The sequence below is a fragment of the Macrobrachium rosenbergii genome, chromosome 35 (genome assembly GCF_040412425.1).
Source record: "Macrobrachium rosenbergii isolate ZJJX-2024 chromosome 35, ASM4041242v1, whole genome shotgun sequence".
Lineage (NCBI taxonomy): Eukaryota > Metazoa > Arthropoda > Malacostraca > Decapoda > Palaemonidae > Macrobrachium > Macrobrachium rosenbergii.
This window is the reverse complement of record NC_089775.1, coordinates 1,491,868-1,513,503: the sequence shown is the minus strand read 5'-3', so window position 1 is coordinate 1,513,503 and position 21,636 is coordinate 1,491,868. Positions and strand designations below refer to the sequence as shown.

The following is a 21,636-nucleotide window of genomic DNA, read 5'->3' as shown; positions in this document are numbered from 1 at the left end:
TATCTAATATCATCATCGCATCGCCGTCAGCGTTGGTACGAATATTAGAAATTCATTTTCCTGAATGTCCTCGTCAATTTCCCTCACTCCTCAGTAGGTATGTCTAAAGAGAAAGGGATAATTAACAGGTACAAGACCTGTCGTCTCATCCTCCTTCTGTGCAGAAACCTTCCCGCCATTTTTTCCAGCCATTTTTCCAGAATCCTTGGCAGTACTTAGCTTCAGGAGGCATTGAAGTCTCTTTGCCGGTTAAAAAACCTTTCTTAGAGTGTGGAGGTTCTCTCTCTCTCTCTCTCTCTCTCTCTCTCTCTCTCTCTCTCTCTCTCTCTCTCTCTGTAAAAAGGTGAGGAGTGAAGACACTGTTCACTCACTCTGAAGCTGGGTTTAAAGGCCTCGTTGTGTTTCACATTCTGTCGGCAATATCCGCATAGCTGCCAAAGGTTTTCCGAAGGTAAGATAATTCAATATGCTAACTTCCTAATTAAATATTTAAGTTATTTTAAGTTATTTCCTGGGATTAGGAACGAAAGTTTCAAAGCTACACCTACGTCACTGCATCTTCGATTGGTTGGTTTAGATTTATAAGGCCTTATGCCAGCACAAACCTTCGAAAAGGGAGGTCAGGAAGTTTGACAAGGTATGAGAGGGAGTATGTAGCCTGGTGGGAACCCCAGGATTCAGCCCAACCCACAAAACAATTTAAGAAAATCAAGCAAGGCTTCAAGAAAATGGCTCTTGTCTTTCCCTTTCCAAAACAAGGGTAACGAAAAAGACCAAAACAATTTAAGAAAATTAAGAAAATCAACCAAATAACTCAAGAAAATATTCCTTGTCTTTACCTTCCCAAAACAAGGCTTCATTATAGACTAAAACAACTTGAAATTCAAGTAAATAAAGAAAATATCCTTGTCTTTACCTTCCCAAAACAAGGCTTCGACCAAGACAAAAATAAGAAAATAGGAAAACGGTGACCATGATTCCTCAAGGCCTTGAGAAGAAGAAGAGTCCCACAGGGTGACACTATTTAGCCTTTGGCGATTTTCCTTCAAGTTCGCTCTCAAAGAACCAGTTTTTTTCGAAAGAAGGAGAAGGAATTGGAGGTTAGGAAGGTGAGGGAAGGGTTAAGAAGATGTCGGAGGGTAGAGAGAAGGAGAAGAGAGGAGGAGAAGGAGGAACAGGAGAGAAAGAAACACAAAGAACCTTTGACAGAACGACACAAAACCACTGGCTGTAAAGTTCTCACGGAAAACAAAAGACGAAACCGTTTCCATGAACCGTGAAAGCATAGAAGAAGAAGAAGAAGAAGAAGAAGAAGAAGAAGAAGAAGATGAGGAATGAGGAACAGGAGAAGAAAAGGGGGAAGAAAATGAATTTTTCTTCTCAGTTGGGGAGACACTACTGAGAGAGAGAGAGAGAGAGAGAGAGAGAGAGAGAGAGAGAGAGAGAGAGAGAGAGCTTCTCACAATCTCAACCAACAGACCGGAAACGATAGACCGACGCAGGCTGGAAAATAAACCATTTCATTAGAAAATGAACCACTGCTCGAAAATAAACCATAAAACCCATAAAAGTACATGACAAACCAATGAAACTCTAGACCCAATCGTTTAGATGCCGAGATTTATAGATCTTCCAGCGGAATCTAGATTAAGAAACTGAAGTTTTGACCGGTTTGGGAACTAGATTAAACCTCTGGGTTTGTAGAAATCTCGTTCTAGTTTCTGGAATTAACCACAAGACGAGATAGAATGCTAAGCCAGTGAGTTTCTCAACTAAATCTTGCCAACTGAAGAGAAGAAATTCAGCCTTGGGTAAAAATCTTTTGAGGTTCTAGAATAAGCGCATAATTCCTGGAATAAACTCAACTGGGCTCTGGAATAGAGCTCCATCTTTCTCCCAACGATTCCTTGAAGCTCTACCTTATTCCTGACTCTATAGAATATGCCACTGATGATTCAAGAATATATAAAACAAATGCTCTAGAATATGCCATGCTTTTGAAAGCACTAGTCCCATACCACTGGCTTTCCAGATTCTACAAATGGCCCTCCATGACATTCCAGCGAAGCTCTGGAAGACGTACGCTATGTTCCAGTACTGGAGACTGACTCTCTCTCTCTCTCTCTCTCTCTCTCTCTCTCTCTCTGGCGTTGTTTCTTTCTCATGATTGTCAAGTGTGCTCCGGAGCCGAGCGAAGGTGAGGGCCTCAAGGTGGCCTTGTGCACTCACTGGAACGGTCTGGAAGAAGCAGAGAAGGACGTTTTAAGGAGAGAGAGAGAGAGAGAGAGAGAGAGAGAGAGAGAGAGAGAGAGAGAGAGAGAGTAAATCCCTTGGCTAGTCTGAAAACGCTGAATAAAACGGAAGTCTACATTGTGTGAGAATGGGTCACAATAAGGCCTGAAAAGCCAAGACGTCGAGTGAATACAAGAACCGTTTATCTTTCTTCTACTGCATAAATGTAGTGTGTAACCTTTCATCTGTTTTCCTATGTGTAACACAGGTAGCTTACGGTATAGGCCTAGCAACCTCATTCCAGAACACATTTTGGAGACGCCTGATTTAAGGGGAAAGACCTTCTGGAGCCAAGACCCTCTGGAGCCATTGATTTAAGGGGAAAAGACTCCCTGGAGCCACAAAAGGTCCCAGATGTCAAAAACCATGAATATTCAAAGCCCCAAGACCCAACCGCTGTCTAAAAGCAGAGCCTCCGGAAGTGGTATGTAAGTTCTTGAGGAGCTTTCGTTTCGAAAGAATATGGAATAGGAGGAAGGAAGGAAGAAGGCCAATTAGCAACAACTTAGGCACACACAAGAGGTTGCGGGGGTTGTGGTGGCAGGTTGAGGTTGTGCAATCCATGCCACAGAGAACGCAACGGCCCGCTATTATCCCCTCGTCAGCGTGGTCTTCGTCGTGAGGTTCATGGAACGGCGGTAGGAGGGAGCCATTGTTTACATCAGACTTCCCTTTCTCTGCTGATGAATCTTCTTCTTCCTCATTTCCATGCAGAGCCTATTTCCCCCCTGGCCCCGTCTGAGGAATGGTAGCTCAATGTACACCACCCCCGAAGTGTCTTTTCGGCCTCTGGGGGCAATGCCCCCCATTCCCCGGCCCCCCAAAACTTCTTGCCTTCGAAGTGAATACAAACGTCTTTGTTTCCACTACAACAAAGATATTTTGTTTCTCTGACTTCTCTAACCTTCCGTCTTTTAAGAGGCAGTTAAGCTAAAGTCTTTCCTGCCCTTTCGATTTGCTTGTCCTCTTCTGGGAGAGAGAGAGAGAGAGAGAGAGAGAGAGAGAGAGAGAGAGAGAGAGAGAGAGAGAGATGAGAGAGAGAGAAGATGAATTTCGTTTTTTGCTTGTTCTCTCCTGGGAGAGAGAGAGAGAGAGAGAGAGAGAGAGAGAGAGAGAGAGAGAGAGAGAGAGAGAGAGAGAGAGAGAATGGAAAATGCTTTATCAGCATCACCAAAATAAATAAAAAGAAATTACGGCCATAATCTGAAACGATAATCAAATTCAAAACTGTAATAATTATAAATACAGGTGGTATTGACAAACACTAATTAGATTTTGTTTTGGTCGGTGACTGGAAGGGTGTCCACCAGCGAATACCAAAAATAAGAGCTCCTGAAACAGTCTGTAAATTATAAACAAAAAAGGGAAAATAAATATAAGATTAAAATGAGCCAATCACGCGACCTCCATTTATCCCCGAACAGGACGCTTCCTCATCGTCCCCGAGTCACCTATTCGTCAAGATGAGATCATTTCACCCTTAATATTCGCTGACGAAAACGTATCAGTCGTGCCTGGCCCTTAATCGCCGACCTTCGACGAGCGATCCGACCGAAAAAGAACGAATTAAGCCGACGGAAGCAACGAGCGAAGCTTCGACTTCAAGAATTTATCGGAGCCATGAATCCGGGTTGAAAGGTCTTCGCGGGGAATGGTAGTATTAGTAATAGAAACGATTCTCCTCTGTAGCTGCTCACCCCAAAACAGATTCGGGGGGGCATTCCGTGACCTTTGGCTGGCCTAGATGGCCCGTTATAACCCCCACCCCCCCTTTTCAAAATCCGACGAGGCAGCTAGAGGAACTTCCTCTTACATTTTTATGCGGTGAGGAGAGGTCACGCGAGGTAATCTTGCGAAACGGCGTGAAGTGAGATGATGACTGTTGCCTTATGATGATGACGAGTTCATGATTTGAATAATGAATAGGATGATGAATGTGATGGTGAATATTGAGTTAATTGATGCCTTGGAATTACTGTTCTTTTTCAGGGTGTATTTAGATTTTTTATTGTGTTGTTTTTTTATCAATACGTTTCTCGCTCTTTGCAGATGTTATTGATACAATCTCGCGTCATACGGTTGAGAGCGGGTTCAATCCCACGAGGGGGAAACGAATTTGCATGGGTCAAGGTAAAAAAGAGAGAGAGAGAGAGAGAGAGAGAGAATCTCACTTTCAGACAGACATTCAGAAAGAGGAAACAGATATATGGAAAGAGAGAGAGAGAAAGAGAAAGAGAGAGAGAAAAAGAGAGAAAGAGAGAGAGAGAGAGAGAGAGAGAGAGAGAGAGAGATAGAGCACACACATACCTCGTATCCTACGTCGAAAAGGAAGAAGCCCCCTTCCATTCAAGGCTAACCACAACGGCTTTTTCTTCACCCATCCACTACCACTACCATAAACCCCCTCCATACCACCTCTCTCTCTCTCTCTCTCTCTCTCAATCACCCGTCTTTCCTCCTCGCCAGAAACTGTTAATAGTCGCGAGACTCTCTTCTGTCATAACTACCGTTTGCTGGCACGCATCTCTCTCTCTCTCTCTCTCTCTTTCTCTCTATCTGGAATTGCTTGTTCTCTCTCTCTCTCTCTCTTTCTCTCTATCTGGAATTGCTTGTTCTCTCTCTCTCTCTCTCTCTCTCTCTCTCTCTCTCTCTCTCTCTCTCTCTCTATCTGGAATTGCTTGTTCTCTCTCTCTCTCTTGCTTCTCTTTCTCTCTCTCTCTCTTGCTTGTTCTCTCTCTCTCTCTGAATCTTGTTCTCTCTCTCTCTCTCTCTCTCTCTCTCTCTCTATCTGGAATTGCTTGCTCTCTCTCTCTCTCTCTGGAATCTGGAATTGCTTGTTCTCTCTCTCTCTCTCTCTCTCTCTCTCTCTCTGGAATTGCTTGTTCTCTCTCTCTCTCTCTCTCTCTCTCTCTCTCTCTCTCTCTCTCTCTCTCTCTATCTGGAATTGCTTGTTCTCTCTCTCTCTCTCTCTCTCTCTCTCTCTCTCTCTCTCTCTCTCTCTCTCATTATTCAAACTCTGAAATGCATTTAACTACAATGAAAAATCCCCGTGACAATAATAATAATAATAATAATAATAATAATAATAATAATAATAATAATAATAATATAATAATAATAATAATAATAATAATAATAATAATAATTAATATTTCTTGACATAAATTCTGGTTTTTAAAAATTAAAATATATTATTTTCCGTTGATTATTTTCGTCTGCCATCTTTCCTTTTTTTGTAACTGCCGGGAGACGTGCCCCCCTTCTCTCTCTCTCTCTCTCTCTCTCTCTCTCTCTCTATCAGTTTACCGATGATCTCATATGAATCAATCGAGACAAACAGATTAACCTTCAAATTCCTGTAATAGAAAATTGTACGTAACTTCCTAAACCATTTCCCTATATTTCCCATCCACCCTCCCTCCCCTACACTCCCCTCCTTAAAAAACCCCCTCCCAACCGCCCATTTCAACCCCTCCGTTCCAAAGACGCCCACATGAAAGTTCTACCGAGGGTGGTGGGAGGGGTGGGGTCGGATTGTTTAGTTTGGTATGGGTAGGGGGAGGGGGGAGAGCTCCCGACGCATGCGCGTTGGACGCCGCGGCGCCGCGGAGCGGCGCCGGGTATATAAAGCCGCGCCAGCGGTCGGGAAGCCGTCACTTACGCCGTAGCTTTCCGGGAGTTCGCACGCACAGACACAAGATGAAGACTGTTGCAGCCTTGCTGTTGTTGGGACTCTCCGCCATCGGTACGTCGAGTTATTTTCGTGTTTTTTTTTTTTTGTGAAGTATTTTTTTTTTATGGACGTGAGAGAGAGAGAGAGAAAAAGGACAGTTTTCTCACAGCTAGAGAAAGTTTGACGCTTAATTTTTTAATTTTTTTTTTTAGCCTTGCGTGAATATTATCAGTGGTGGTTTTGATAAGTTTTTTCAGTGGAAGATGAAATTGTTTTTTTTTTTTAAGTGAGATGTTTTAAACAACCTTTCGGTAATCACGCAGTCCAATTATATAAATTATATAGATTATTTTCTTATAAATAATTCGTTCTGGTTCTGAGAGGAGGATTCAAAATTATTTTTTTTAAATTATATGGTATTATGTCATTCAATAGTTACATTAAAAAATATATCAAAGTATCTTTAATTTTTAATTCAGATTACTAAGCAATTCTGCCTAATATAATATACCTTTTAAATATTATTATTATTATTATTATTATTATTATTATTATTATTATTATTATTATTATTATTATTATTATTATTATTATTATTATATTAAAACCATTGACGGTAATTTCAACGCGCCATTAGATAGATAGTGATCTGAGATTAAATATCTGCAATTCTTGAATACAATTATCGATAAATATTACCATAAACTTAACTTAAACATCATAAATATAACTGACCATAGCATCTGCGACGCCAATTCTATCAAACCAATAACTTTGACTTATTAAAGGGAAATCGAACTGCGGTTAGGTAGAACTCTCTCTCTAAGCAATTTGATCTGAGGGATTTCAACGATTCGATAGTTATCCAAATTTTTTTTATTTTATTTTACAATGAATGATAACATTGGTATATCTAAGCTTTAGTTATCTTAAGTTATCTTTAGGGTATCTATGTGATAATAACTTGTTTATGTATATGTTTTAATGTTATTTGTTTCTTTAGGTTTAAGTGGACGAGAAATAACTTTTGATTCCATTTCATTATTATGAAGATTAATATATATATATATATATATATATATATATATATATATATATATATATATATATATATATATATATATATATATATGTTTATAAGTGTGTATATTTTACGTAAGTGTCTATCAATATATTACTTATCTTCCTGACATTTTAGAACCATTTCTGCGTAAAATATCATATCTCTGTATTTAATATGCGCCGTGTACGAGCAGTGTTGCCAGATTCAGTTCGGCGAATAACCTAAAGCTTCAGTTTCACTTTCCTCAGAGGAACAAAACCTGGCTTTCACTGTGGTATGCCAGTAATCTCTCTCTCTCTCTCTCTCTCTCTCTCTCTCTCTCTCTCTTATAGTCTATGGTACTATTTTTCTATCAGGTATAGACGAAGTAAATTGCCTTGTAAATATATGTTCAGAGTTTGCTCGTTTAAAAGAGAGAGAGAGAGAGAGAGAGAGAGAGAGAGAGAGAGAGAGAGAGAGAGAGAGAGAGCACACAGGTATGCAATCATTATTTTCTTTTTTTTAAACCCTGTGACTTCAACGTTCTCACCGAAAGAATTCAAACCTCGCGAAGCCGTTTGCAAAAAAAAACCGGTCGAAGGCGATTTCATTCTGAACCTCCATCTCGAGTTTCCCTTTTCTCCTCCTGATGTTTATCTATTCATTCGGTTTGTTTGTTTGCTTGTTTATTTAGTTATTCACTTGTTTCTTTGACCGCTCCGTTCAGCTGTGAGTCTAGAGTTTCGTGTGGTTTGGTCGATAATGGCGTATCGCTGTTCGCTCCTGAAGCGCATTGTCCTTCTTGACACCTGACACCTGTAGTGACTCTCTCTCTCTCTCTCTCTCTCTCTCTCTCTCTCTCTCTCTCTCTCTCTCTCTCTCTGTGGGCCGCGGATGAAAGTGAAAGGATTTTGTTACTCCTCGTAATTCCTTTCCCCGTCATTAAGTCACGTGACTTAGCCTTTCCCTTTATATTCATCCCAGCGATCGGTTCCTGTAGGCAAACAAACTCACTTACTTTGTTTATTTGTTTCGGCTGATGATATCTTACTTATCTTACTTCATTTTTCTTGATATTATCGTCTGGGGGGTGAGCTATTTGGCTTTCATCGTCCCTAGGCCTACAAACTGAAATCCCTTAAACTATTCTCCGTTGGACGTTGAAAAATTCCTACATCTTTTCCTCACTTGAGGAATTCTGATGTACAGAATTTTAGTGAGAAAAACCATTAAATTTCCGGCAGTAATTCTCAAAAGCAGCGTCAATGGGACCTCATCAAACTGCACGTGCGCAGTTCGCAAATCGGGACCACGCCTGAATAATTGGGCAGATTCTTGAAACCAAATTTGTTTCTTCTCAAGGACGGATGCGACCAGCAACTTATTATTATATTCTTTTCGTTTATTTATCAAGCACGAGCTTTTATCCATCACGCCCACGCCCACACAGTTCCAAACCGCGTGGCGCCCACGTCACATTTTACGCCCACGATTTGGTTTTCACTCCGTGACACACGGGCGTTTTTGTATCAGGGAGGCGACTCACTCCATGACCTCAGGACTACGCCCATATATATGTCACTACGCCCATGGTTTTTCTATTTCTTTTTTTTTTGTCCTTGAGGCGCCCACCTGCTCAACCTTCATGCCAGAGTTGAGTTTTTTAAAAGTTTTTTGGGCCATTAATAGGTCCTGTATCCATCACCCATTTTTTTTAAGAGTTTGGGGGACGGGTGAGGGATGGTTTGTGGCTACCTGAATAGTTTGTGGATGTTTGTGCTTTGATTGTTTGTGCTTTGGCACTCTGAAGCGTCCATGTGATTCCTGAAGAATGATTTTCTTTTCGTACAATGACAAACTTCTGTAAAGTCTTGTATCCTGATAACATTTTTAGGGGGAACAACAAGGGCTATTTTACCCCCTCTTGTGATTCTGCGATTCTTGCGCCTTCTGAATCCTTAAAACCCGTCAGATGATTCTTGTTTCTCGTAGAAAACCACGAGAAGAAGAATCGAAGCAGGGAGATTCTTATCGCGTCAAAAACCAGCCCAATAAGAATTGTAGTACTAGGAACTAGCCGTTGAAACCGGTCTTATGAAAATCTACCTTATTTCCCCGTTATTATTAGTAATTGTATAGATTTTCCTTTGCAATGGATCTGTTAATTTCATCTTTACAATGCCATAGTCATTTTTAAATCCTGTAATGCCCAGGACAGGCAAAACTACCCAAAATATGCCCAATACCGCAAGGAAAGTCTTGCGTTAATGGGCATCCCTCTAAAAATGACGGGAAATACCAAAGAGGAAAGGTAATTCCATACCCTGGAGGGCATCTGCTCTTAGGATTGGTCAACCGAATGCCCTTTGAGGCAAAGGGAGACAAAAAAAAAGAAGAAGGGAAATGAATCTATAAGTCTAACGCCGGAGGAAGTGGCTGAATGCACGAGGAACTGGAGAAGACAGAGAAAAATTATAGTGACTTTACCTTTCATAGGCCTAGAGAAGTGAATGGGCTTCTTCAAGGCTAGTGAAAGTGGTTTGGTTTTTAGTAGCTACGCTCGCACGACTAGGAAGGGTTGCGTCCATAGCTCGTTTTACCGTGTTCCCATCTTTGGGGCCACTTTTTTTGGGGAGTGAGTGAAGGGCTGAAGGGTTTACGGTGCCCAGAACCACGGTTCCTATGCCCCCTTGGTTCCTGTCAAGTGTAACCATCCAGTCTTTTAGAAGGGTGAGTGAGTCTAGACTCATATAGTTGAAAATGGCTATTTTCTGACGGAATTGGGGTTTGGGGAACCATTTGGGGCACCACTTACCTCTCTTCCTACACCTCCTCGCCTCCAGTTAAATTCCAGGAGGACCACCTGCCTTCCAGAAGCCAACCCATCAACACCACCTCGGTTCCAGTTACCTTCCAGGAACCAGCTCTTCGAGAAGGAGCGCTTGGTTGGGTCTTCCTTCAGACAAGGAAAGGTCATGTACGCAGCCAGCCTGGGGGAGCCAATTTAGGGGTCTAGGGCCCTTCTTGGGTCCTTGGGTAAGGGGGGAAGGCATCTTAAAGATGGGGTGACAGGGTCTGCGTAGCCCAAACCGTTAGCTCGACCTGCCTCAGTGAAAGTGAGAGGAGTTTTTTTTTAGTTTTCTTTAAAACTATTGTGTTTTATGGTGTTTCAACGAACGCCAGGCTTATAAGAGGAGTTTTTTTAAACATTGCCACGAATAAGATATTAATTTTAATATTTCCATCAATGATTTTATGTATAAAATTTCTTTGATGAGGACGCCTGATGATTATTGAAGATAAGATCGAGATTATATACAGTTTATGATTTTGTATTTATCTCAAATGGTGGACGTGTTATCTCGAATGTAGAGCTTTCGTTCTCTCTCTCTCTCTCTCTCTCTCTCTCTCTCTCTCTCTCTCTCTCTCTCTCTCTCTCTCTCTCTCTCTCTGTATTCCAGGAATCCCGCCGCTGGAAAGTTGAACCATTCCGTGGAAATAACCGGAAGGTTCCTTTTCCCTTGAACCTCGGGTTTCTCTCAATTATCCACAAAAGTTTCTCTGTGGAAACAATGACTCCATTGGGAATCCATTACAGCCTTAATCTCAAGGCTATCAGGTCTCGTTATGACCCATTATCCGTTAGAATTCGTCTCGGAGAGATGTTTCTTTGCATTGTCGACTTATCCACCGGTTGTTGGAAACCAGGGCCTTGGAAATATGGCGATCGGGGGGTTTTGCAATAATTTGCAATTGTTTCTTCACTTGCCAATCAGTCTAGTCGGTTCAGTGGCTGTGTAAACGATCTCTCTCTCTCTCTCTCTCTCTCTCTCTCTCTCTCTCTCTCTCTCTCTCTCTCTCTCACGAAGGCCTTTCACATCACGGCAACCAGCTGTGTGTGTGTGTGTGCGTGCGCTGCGGATTAATATATATACTTTTCTAACCGGACCAATATTGATAAATGTAGCCTCCCCCCCGCCAGAAAGTGAGCGATAGCAATTGGGAACGAACGTAAATAACGTCCAAAGCGTTTAGAGCCATTATAAGCTTTCACGTGGGTCATTGGCCAATGCGTTCGCGGTTCAGAAGCCTTCGTTTTTTTCTTATTTGATTCGTCAGTCGAGTTTCTTTTAACAGTAAGTCCCGCTGTAAGAATGCTAGCCGCGTTCCTTCGTCTAAACACGCAGCTATAACAGAACCTTATTTATAGTTACTGTTAGTATCGTCACTCCAGGACTTAAATACAGCCATTACAGCGAAAACTACAGCAATCTCTTCCGAAGGGGAGCGAACGACCCCGCTACTAAACCCGATATTTCCGGCGATTCCCAAAAAACAACCGTTTCCTGTTTTCTACCTAATGGTCTCCTGAACGAGGCCGTGAGAAAACCACGCGGAGATTTTGCAAGATTTGAAAGTTGATAAAAATTGTCTTAAAATAATTTTTTTTTTTTACTTTAAATTCCTCACGAGAGGAAATAGAAGGCTTTATTTTCTCTTAGAAAGCAGAAATGACCGTTGGTTTAGCTGGAGAGAGCTGGGAAAGTGTATATGAATTATTTCTTAGCGTGTTTGAGAAGACTTCCCTCTTATATAGATCTTTGGATAGAAAATAATAATATAATCTTGGAGATATAATTCATATGTAATTATTAATTCTATGCATTTGAGTCAGTGAATTGCTTCTAAAATTCTCTCTCTCTCTCTCTCTCTCTCTCTCTCTCTCTCTCTCTCTCTCTCTCTCTCTCTCTCTCTCTCTCTACGAGTCGTAGATACGATTGAATTATTTTACTATAACCTTAACCTATGCATATGCAAAAACCATACCCCAGCGATACAGAAATACAGTATAGACCGCGAATCTCCGCCAAGCCTGGCGATCTAATCACAATCTTAACCAAATGCTCCTTTATAGATAAAGAATCTCTCCCAAAATTTGATAGTCACTAGGCCTGTTTTCTGTCAATTTTTGGACAGATTCCGCACGTAAGTTTTTTCTTAACCGCGCTAACAGACTGACAGTTGATTGATTGATTGATGACTGTTAAAACTGGCGTCACAAAAGACGAACTATCATACGTGATTGTCGGCTCCACGGAGCTGACGACGTAGCACGTGGCGGAAGAGAGCGTGGAATTCGGCCTTTTTCAGAAAGTAGTAGGAAAAACAATCTGATACGTGATTCGTTCGTGGCGTGAACGCGCTTCTATACGGAAGCATGCGCCGTCTGCTCACGAATTGTAAAAAAAAAGGGGGTGTGAAGGCCTTTCTCTCTCTCTCTCTCTCTCTCTCTCTCTCTCTCTCTCTCTCTCTCTCTCTCTCTCTGTGACTTTGGAGAACGAGATTTGTACGGAGGATTTTGAAGACAGTCTAGAAATTTTTTAATCTAGACTCTCTCTCTCTCTCTCTCTCTCTCTCTCTCTCTCTCTCTCTCTCTCTCTCTCTCTCTCTCTCTCTCTCTCTCACGGTTTGGTTATATGATATCTCTTGTCTATCTACTTTTCCTAGATATTTTTCTGGTTCTCTCTCTCTCTCTCTCTCTCTCTCTCTCTCTCTCTCTCTCTCTCTCTCTCTCTCTCTCACACACAGGTTTGGTTATAAGATATCTCTTGTTCATCTCTTTTTCATAGATTTTCCTTAACATCCTTCTGTGGAACTCCAGAGAGAGAGAGAGAGAGAGAGAGAGAGAGAGAGAGAGAGAGAGAGAGAGAGAGAGAGAGAGATTAATCACTGACCAAAAAAACCAACAGAATTCCCAACAGCTTTCAGTCGCAAAGACAAAAATATTGACCAAACAAAAAAAAAAACAAAAAATAAACATAAAAAAGTAATTTGACTTCGTTCCTGCAGTCTGTGGCCACTTTCTCTCTCTCTCACGTAGAAAGTGAAACTTTCTTTGCCGTTTTTTATTTGTCGAACGTGTGACAGAACGAATGTCCTGGACAGATGCTTTCTTAAACTCCAATTTCCTCTCCCCAGTTTAAATTCAGATTCCTTATTATCTTCCTTAAATTCTCATTGATTATTGATATTCTGTAGAACCTTTCAATTTTCGATTTTTTATATTTTTCCACCTTTTTCGGGAAGGGGCCCCCTTTACAAATTTCCCTGTACTTCCAGAAAAACATCACGGCGCCACAAAAATGTAAATAAATCAATAAATGAAGATAGGACATCAAGCTTAACTTTTCCCAAGACCTTACTTTAAACTCTTCCCAAAACAGACGCATCTAAAACTTTCCCTTTTTTTCCCCAGAAACCTTATCCTTCGTCACTCTCCAACTATCTCTGTGTGATCTTTGAGTCTATTGTTCGAAGGAACATTCTGTGAAGCATCTAAACCCATTGGGTCAGGGCCAGAAGTCGCCATTTTGTGGAGAAAATTGGGGGAAATTCGACTTTATTGCCGAAATATATCTCTGTGAGTGGTTTGTCTGTCTTGTACAGAGTGAGAGAAAGAGATCAGGAGGTTGTATCTTTTCTTCTTCATTGTTTAATGCATGCCGTAAATGCGTAAGGTCTAGAGGTCAAGCTTTTATGAAAGACGAACATTGCTGGGAACTGAATCTTGTTATAAAATTGGTGAGAAAGCAAAAGGTTTGGTTGTCGACATCTTGGAGTTTGTATTTAGTTTTTGAGTGATTACTTATTCTATTTCTACAGTTATCAGTATAAATAGTACTAGTTCTACTGCTGCTGCTACTATTCTGCTTTTTACAATAGATATCTTCTTTATATACACTGGCACAGCTCAGTGGTAGCTCTCAGACTTGGCGATAGTTAAGGTCTGTGGTTTTTGCCCAGGCCTATCCGTGCATCCAGCAGTCACCTGACTGTTGATGATAAGAATCCCACCTTCTCCAGACAGGCAGCTGGTCATAATTATCAAAGAACAACAAACAAACAAAGAGGGAACCTCCTGGCGACGAGGAACAATGATTTCACAAAGTTTCCAACGACGCCTAAACAATCCGCCACCTGTTGTTGTCTCTGGCGTGGAGAGAACAGACTACGAAGGCGCCATTGCATCTCCATTTTCTATTTCACAGCTGTTCGAGCGTTTTCAAGGCCCTGTCCTACATTTAGGTTATTCACCGGCGCTTACTTTCATGGCCACAGCGGTCCATTTGCGGTCGGAAAGAAACCGAGAGAGTAAAATGGAAATCCTTTTCTTTTTCTTCACGGCCGGCGGTGGCTGGGTGGTGCTCCTAGGTCTAAGAGACAGGGAGCCAATAATGGAGGCGTAGAGATGAAGACTATGACATATATATGCAAATTTAGGCTGATATTGACCTGAGGCACCAAGAATATATGCACATCTCTAATCTAGTCCAGGGAAAACCAGACATAAACAAGGAATTGGTGACTGATGGAAAAATTGAGACCAGTTCATCTGAGCTGTAGCACCAATAGGCCTATGTTTATATGTTTTGGTGAATATTTAGAAAAATGCATCTGGTTTCTTGACTTAGGGTCATAGCTTTGACATATAATTCACAGGAGAGTTGCACATAGCTTTCAAGGACTCTCTTTGCAATCTTAACACTTCTCAGCCCCTTGTAAACTGCAATTGACAGTTGCACAGAGCATGGTGTGCACATAATGCCCGTAAGGAATACCTGAAAGTCATTTAAAACTGCTTTTACTTCAAGCTAGTATGAACCAACATCCCTGAGAATGTTTTTTCAGTACAATGCTCTTCCTTCAAGCAATGTAAATCTTCATTCTGTCCTGATATATTTAACTGCTGTAGTTTCTACCATCTGGTTTAAATAGCTTCATTTTCAAGCCCAGGTTACAATACTGCATGTCAGCTTGCTTCCTCTACTGGCTTTTAGGCCTAATCTTTAGGCCTAGTTTTGACCAATTGCCGCAGGCACCAGATTGCCAGAGTTACTGTAAGTGTAGGGTTGTGTTATTTAGCTTCTAAAGGTATTTTGAAACCAAATTGTCAGCTTTAAATCAAGTGTGATTGTTCATTTATAAGTATAAGAAAGTGCTTGTAGAGTTAAGTGCATGCTTCATTGCTGCTTTTGTTTGTTAAAGCACTTTCCCTCTTGTTACAAATGTTTGGATGTGCTTTGTATACACTAGAGTATTGGGATGAGGTTTTTAAAGTATACAGTTGTCATTCAAGGTGAGAAAACTGACTGAATTCCAGGGTATGGAAGTGGTATGAATTCAACTGATACCACTTCTATAAACTGTAAGTGTTCAGCGTTTACTCCATATGCTTAAAGGCAGTAGTAGTTAGCCTAACCATTTTTGCTTACTTTTCAGATTTTAACGGTGACAGAGCGTCTTCCATTACCTTGAAGCTTTGTAAACAGTATGCCACTGCAATTAAAAGATAAAGAACTATGTATTGACTCCAGTAGCTTTGCAGGCATGTTTCTGTGTGACGATTAATAACATTCTCTCTCCCACCCTTCCCGTACGATACGCGTTGCCCTTGGGAATGCCAGGAGCGCAAGAGTCCTCGGTTTCCCCAGGCGGCGCGGGCAACTGGCAATGCCCGCACGAGTTCGGCTTCTACCCCCACGACACCTCCTGCGACAAATACTACTCCTGCGAGGCGAGCGTCGCCACCCTGAAGACCTGTGGGAACGGCCTCGCCTTCGACGACACCGACCCAGAGTTCCTGAGGGAGAACTGCGACTACAGTCACAACGTAGACTGTACCGGTCGGCCCCAGCTCGGTACGGAGGGACTGAGTCAACACAGATACAGTCATGGCTGATCACCCACTCAAACATGGCCTCTAACACAAACATGGTCCCTCACAAGCGACACTGGGCCTCTTTTCTGTACGGACGCTAAAGAAGAGAGCTTAGGCTGTGGTTTGCGGTGTAATGCGGGATCTATCCTCTCCCTCGGTGGAATCCTCTTAAACAAGTTCTATTTTATCTGGTGATGGAAAGGTCGACACATTTTGGGAAACCGTATTTACACCGGATCGAAACAAGCGGGAACAGAAAGCACGGGCAAAGTTGGTGGTTGGGATTTCGTACTCATGCCTAGGTCTATGTTTTGTCCTACACTGTGGTGTTCCTCTCCGTTTGCGTACAGATACAGATCTACAGGAGGAAGGTGAAGGGATGGTCTCACTAGCTGATAGCGTTTTGTTTTCTACTCAACTATATCCACACTACTAAACAGGAAACGATTCCCTGGTTGTGACAAAAGCAGGACCTTCTTGGAGTAAAACAACCAGAGAATCTTGTCTATTGTCTCTTGATCCTATCGGTCTAGCTATAGAGAACTACGGGTTTTGGCACGAAATGATGGGTAACAGGTTGTCATGTCCTCATACACTCTCCACCCATACCTATTTAGCACTTAGATACTTTCAATTTTATACATTAACTCCTTTCTCTAGTCACTGAACCTTTTAGTACCAATGATCCTAACTAATGGTGATGGCTCTGGGACACACGTACAGGACTGGCACAGGAGGACGACTTCATCTACGAAGATTTCGTGTGCCCCAAGGACACCGGCTTCTTCGCCCACGAGACCCAGTGCGACGCCTACTGGAGCTGCCAGGGGGGCGTGCCTTCGTTCAAGCTGTGCGGAAATGGCCTGGCCTTTGACGACAGGAATGACACGCGCGAGCACTGCAACTATCTGTTCACTGTTGAGTGCGGCAGCCGCACCGAACTTGGTAGGGCTGCCGGCGGCGTACGCCGGAGAGAGACAGGAATTCTGTAGAGTCTCCCTTGAACTTTCCTTACTGATGCATGACCCATTTCCTTTACTAGTTTGCATTCTGAAAGACACTCATTCTTGCATGTTTTTGGACACCATTACATATATTACATGCTACCACACACATCAGTCATGTAGTCTGTGAGCAATTTGTGAATATATGAACAAAACTGTCTATATTTTCCACATTTTCTGTACCCAGTTACCAACACTACTAACAAAACTGTTGTTGTGTTACGCAGAACCCCCAATTTCCACTCCCCACTGCCCCTACCTCTTCGGCATCTTCCCTGACCCCGACGACTGCGCCGTCTTCTGGTCTTGCTGGGACGGGGAGGCTTCGCGTTACGCCTGCGCCCCAGGTCTCGCCTACGACAGGAAGTCCCGCGTCTGCAACTGGATGGACAACATTGCCGAGTGCAAACAGCAGAGAGGTTAGTAAGGGGTCCTGTTGGGCCAACATTTAAGTCTCTTTTCCGCTGAGTTCCGGTCAAGAGGACCCCGGAAGAACCAGTCCGTATTCGAGTGATTCTTGGGACCTGTTACTAAATCCAGTAAGATTTAGATGTAAAGATTCTTTTTCTATCTATTATTATCATTATTCAGAAGATGAAACCTATTCATATGAAACAAGCCTACCAAACGGGCCACTGACTTGAAATTCAAACTTCCAAAGGACATGGTGTTCGTCAGGAAGAAGTAAGATAGACAGGACTTCTTATTAACCTCCTTCCTTACTCTTCCAGCTGCCATGGAACAGGACATCCAGTGCCCTGCCCCAGGTGAACTCACTGCCACCGGCTCCTTCTCTCGCCACGCCCACCCCGAAGACTGCCGCCAGTACTTCGTCTGCCTGGACGGCGTTGCTCGCGAGTACGGATGCCCCATCGGCACAGTCTTCCAGATCGGACAAGAAGATGGCTTAGGCCAGTGCGCCGACCCAGAGAATGTCCCCGGATGGTAAGCGACTCATAGCTCGTTAATTAGAGACCTGAGATTTTCCCTGTTGTGCATAATTTTCGTCCCACTCTCCCAAAAAATGACTCCTTGGCAGGCATGGAAGGGTGAAATTCAGATCTATGGGAGATGAAAAGGGGATATGGGATCTATTCTTTCACCCAATAACATTGCAGAGTTTTATCATGATTCCTGTGTCACTATATGTGTCTATACGTCTAACTTTCCCAGTCAACTTCTACGGAGAATGTAACAGCATGGTACCGCAAGGCTAGAATGTACTTTTACTATGTTTACCTACTACTTCCTTTATATCAAAGTTCACCTGAGCATATTTATCATTCTGATCATGATCTCATCAGAGCAATCACTCAAGGCCACATATAAACGCCTCTCGGCTCTATATAACTTATCAGTCCAGTCTCTCCTTTTCCGTTGTGGCTGAGCACCAGCAAGGCTGAAAGACAGAGCTGACAGTAACTTGACTCTGACTCTGTGGATTGTTCATCATCATCATACTGTTTCTGTGGCTCATTCAAGCAAGAAGTTCTGACAAGCAGAGTTAGTCACAGTGCTGTCAGCTCAGTCTAGCTGTTCTTGTTGTCTCTGAGCGGCAACGTTTCCCCTCTTGCATGCAAGTACTAGAATTGGTGATCACACACCTAGATGGCCAAGGTTTACTGAAGTGATTCAGACACTCCTGATTTATAGTCTTAGTCAAAGCAATGTTTAGATGTTTAGCACTGTTCATGAAAGCATGGGAGGTTCTTGGCATGAGAACAGAGTTCATTAACTACCTCCTCTTCTGGTTTGGTCATTTATAGCAATCCTCTCAGCCTCACATGTACTGGATTCTGTTCTAGAGACAGAGAAAGAGATAACTTTTGATGCTGAAACAGAATCCAGGAAAAATGTGATGCTCCGTCACGACTTGTAGTGATAAGGGTTGGGGGACGTGGTGGAGTTGCCCCATTAATACATGCCCTCACATTTCTGCCCCAAAAACATACTGGGGGGGTTTCAGTGGGTACCTTTCCCCCAAAATTTTAAAATTAAAACCCCCAAAACCCCTTTTTAGCAAACCTAAAGTCAAGGACCCTCATATTTGAGGCCTTCCCATGACCTCCTCTCCCAAAATTTCAGTAGATACCCCATTCTGAAAAGCTTAGTTTCACAGGCCCAGGCACCCTCCCATGAGAGCTCCCTTGATCACATTTTCCAATATACCCCAAAACAAGAACAGTCCTCGGTTTGGGGTCACCCCTGCGAGGGCTCCCCACTCCCCGCTCCCCCTTCCCCACAACAACTCAACCTCGTTCCCCCACCACGTCTCAACAACCGACTTTATGACTCTCTTAGTGCTGACTACTACGGCGATCTGGACCTAACCGCCCTGAGGAGGAGCCAGCTCCTGCTGGGGAACGTTGGTCTTCTAGACGCCCAAGGTGGAAGTGCCCCAGTTGCCCCAGCCCCAAGACCCCGCCGCCCTGTCGCAGCAGCAGCTGCCCAGCCTGCTGACGCAGCAGAAGACGAAGCAGCCCTCCAGGCCTGAGACGCCCTCCCGTCAACTCCAGCAGTAGGTGCGACCTGGTCCCACAAAAAAAAAAAAGTCCCCAAGACATGGACGTCCTCCAGAAAATTTGACTAAGACTATACAAATCCCTTTTTCCTTTATTTATACCTCTAATTGTATCATTATCTACAAACTTTATCTCCAAGCATTTGCCATCCATTCCATTATTTGTCATTGCTACATTTTGTCTTCTTTTGTCAAGTCTTGTTTTTTTATTTTTACTCCTGTGACTAAATAACTTTCTTGTTTTTCGTCTTTGCATGTTGAAATAACATCAATTGTCTTCTTTCTCGTGTCCGTTTCCGATATAGATTGAGCTTTCACCTCCACGAGAGTGCAATATTAGTCTGATTGTAGCATTTTAAAGCAATTTGCAAGGTTAGAACGACCATCAGTCACTAGTTATAGTATTTAAAAGCATATTTTGAGATCATTACAATCATTTTGTTGTGTTTTCTGAATGAATTGGCTAACTGAACTACTCCCAGTGTTTAAATTCTAACTTAATTATAGCATTTTAAAGCAATTCATAAGATTAGAACTGCCAACAATAATTAACTATAGCATTTAAAAGCCTATCATGCATATAAGGTCATTACAACCATTTTGTTGTGTTTTCTGAATGAATTGGCCAACTGAACTACGCCCAGTGTTTATATTCTAAGTAATTATAGTATTTTCAAAGCAATTTATATGATAAGAACGACCATAAATCACTAATTATAGCATTTAAAGGCATATTATGCATATTAAGAGATCATTACAACCATTTTGTTGTGTTTTATGAATGAATTGGCCAACTGAACTACGCCCAGTGTTTATATTCTAAGCTAATTATAGTATTTTTAAAGCAATTTGTATGATAAGAACGACCGTAAATTACTAATTATAGCATTTAAAAGCATATTATGCATATTACGAGATCATTACAACCATTTTGTTGTGTTTTATGAATGAATTGGCCAACTGAACTACGCCCAGTGTTTATATTCTAAGTAATTATAGTATTTTCAAAGCAATTTATATGATAAGAACGACCATAAATCACTAATTATAGTATTTAAAAGCATATTATGCATATTAAGAGATCATTACAACCATTTTGTTGTGTTTTCTGAATGAATTGGCCAACTGAACCACGCCCAGTGTTTATATTCTAACCGAACTCCTCTTCTTCTTCCATTCTCTCTCCACGCAGCGAGGACTACTACGGGGACCTGGATTTAAGAACTCTCCGTGGCCTGGGATTGAGAAAATAAAATTGTGATTTGATATATATAAAAAAACTCCTATATATTATTCGCATATGGATTTTATACAATGTTATTCAGAAGCGTCTTCATTCATATATATACCAAAATAATCTTCACAGTGCCTTATGAACCAAGTTTTTTTATATATATACTTTTTATATCTTTATACTCTCTTTTTTTTTAGTTTTTCTCAGCCCCTTTGCCTCCTTCACTTTACACAATGAATAAATTAAGCAAATGAATGAAATTCATTATTTATTTAAAAGGTCATTTTTTTCAAAACAATTATATTCTGACTTCTTTCAAAACCGGGGGTATTCCTGGAGCCTGTAGGCCTATTGTTTGCAGCCTTGAAGCTGTCACGTTTCAGCCTTTTTTCCGTGAAATGTTTAGACTTTCGTTCATTACTCACATTTAGCCTTTGTCATTCATTAAGATAAAAAAGTATATTCCAAATTTATAGGTCTAGTGTCTTTTCTCAATCAGTTTCGAAAGCAAATCATAGACCTAATGAGTCCTTTCTCGATCATTTTCAAAAGCAGAACAATAGTAAACCAGCCCTTCCTGTTGTCAGTCTCTCAGGCTGTTCAATAACAGTCATACAGGCTACCTAACCGTAAAGTTAATAAAAAGGGTCAGTCTTATTTTCGTTCCACAAAGACTTTCTGGTCAGTTTCAATGTTCCATTTTCGTGTCGAGATTCAAATGTGTACCAATTTCCTCCAGTATTACCAGAACTCTCTCCTTTTAATGTGGATATGTCTCCCACTGTGGGTATTTATACCCCCCTGTGGGTATTTATACCCAACTGTGGACGTGTTTTTTTTTATCTTTATTACCCGCGAATAATTCCTTCCCTTCCTAAAACCCAGTTTTGTCTCTAAACCTGTTGTATATTGTTAAGTTGTACAATAATTTTAAGTATTTTGTAAATAAAATACTCCAGTGATTTTCACGTCTTTTTTTCACACCCTGTACAGACCATAATCAAATACACGTGTGTTTATGTATATATGTATACACAGTGAGAAAAACCTACGTATTATTAAATAAATACATAAAAACAAACGAATGCTTTGACGTCAAAAAGGACATATGTACCAGAAATGTTTTCTCGTATCTTATCGAAAGGCTTCCT

General features: G+C 41.6%; 1 protein-coding gene across 6 annotated transcripts; it reads left to right on the top strand.

The window, feature by feature from the left end:
* The first annotated feature begins 5,912 nt into the window (after positions 1-5,912).
* Gasp (Chitin binding Peritrophin-A domain-containing protein Gasp) lies at positions 5,913-21,448 on the top strand. 6 transcript variants are annotated; one of them, XM_067134036.1, is made up of 6 exons: positions 5,913-6,037; positions 15,473-15,706; positions 16,958-17,149; positions 17,462-17,675; positions 19,032-19,248; positions 20,444-21,448. In XM_067134036.1, the coding sequence occupies exons 1-5, from the start codon at positions 5,992-5,994 to the stop codon at positions 19,222-19,224; spliced, it is 879 nt and encodes a 292-aa protein (XP_066990137.1). In that variant the 5' UTR covers positions 5,913-5,991; the 3' UTR covers positions 19,225-19,248; positions 20,444-21,448. The 6 variants fall into 6 exon arrangements, with proteins under 6 accessions (XP_066990137.1, XP_066990136.1, XP_066990140.1 ...); XM_067134035.1 differs by having other exon boundaries at positions 19,032-19,252; XM_067134038.1 differs by lacking the exon at positions 15,473-15,706 and adding an exon at positions 16,450-16,671 and having other exon boundaries at positions 5,918-6,037.
* Positions 21,449-21,636: the final 188 nt, after the last annotated feature.

What these genes read in the sequence shown, in the direction of transcription:
- Gasp (XM_067134036.1), top strand. Translation starts at nt 5,992, where the DNA reads ATGAAGACTGTTGCAGCCTTGCTGTTGTTGGGACTCTCCGCCATCG. An exon ending in TACCGGTCGGCCCCAGCTCG is followed by an intron (nt 15,707 to 16,957) that starts GTACGGAGGGAC and finishes TGTGTTACGCAG; the next exon opens with AACCCCCAATTTCCACTCCC. An exon ending in CGAGTGCAAACAGCAGAGAG is followed by an intron (nt 17,150 to 17,461) that starts GTTAGTAAGGGG and finishes TTACTCTTCCAG; the next exon opens with CTGCCATGGAACAGGACATC.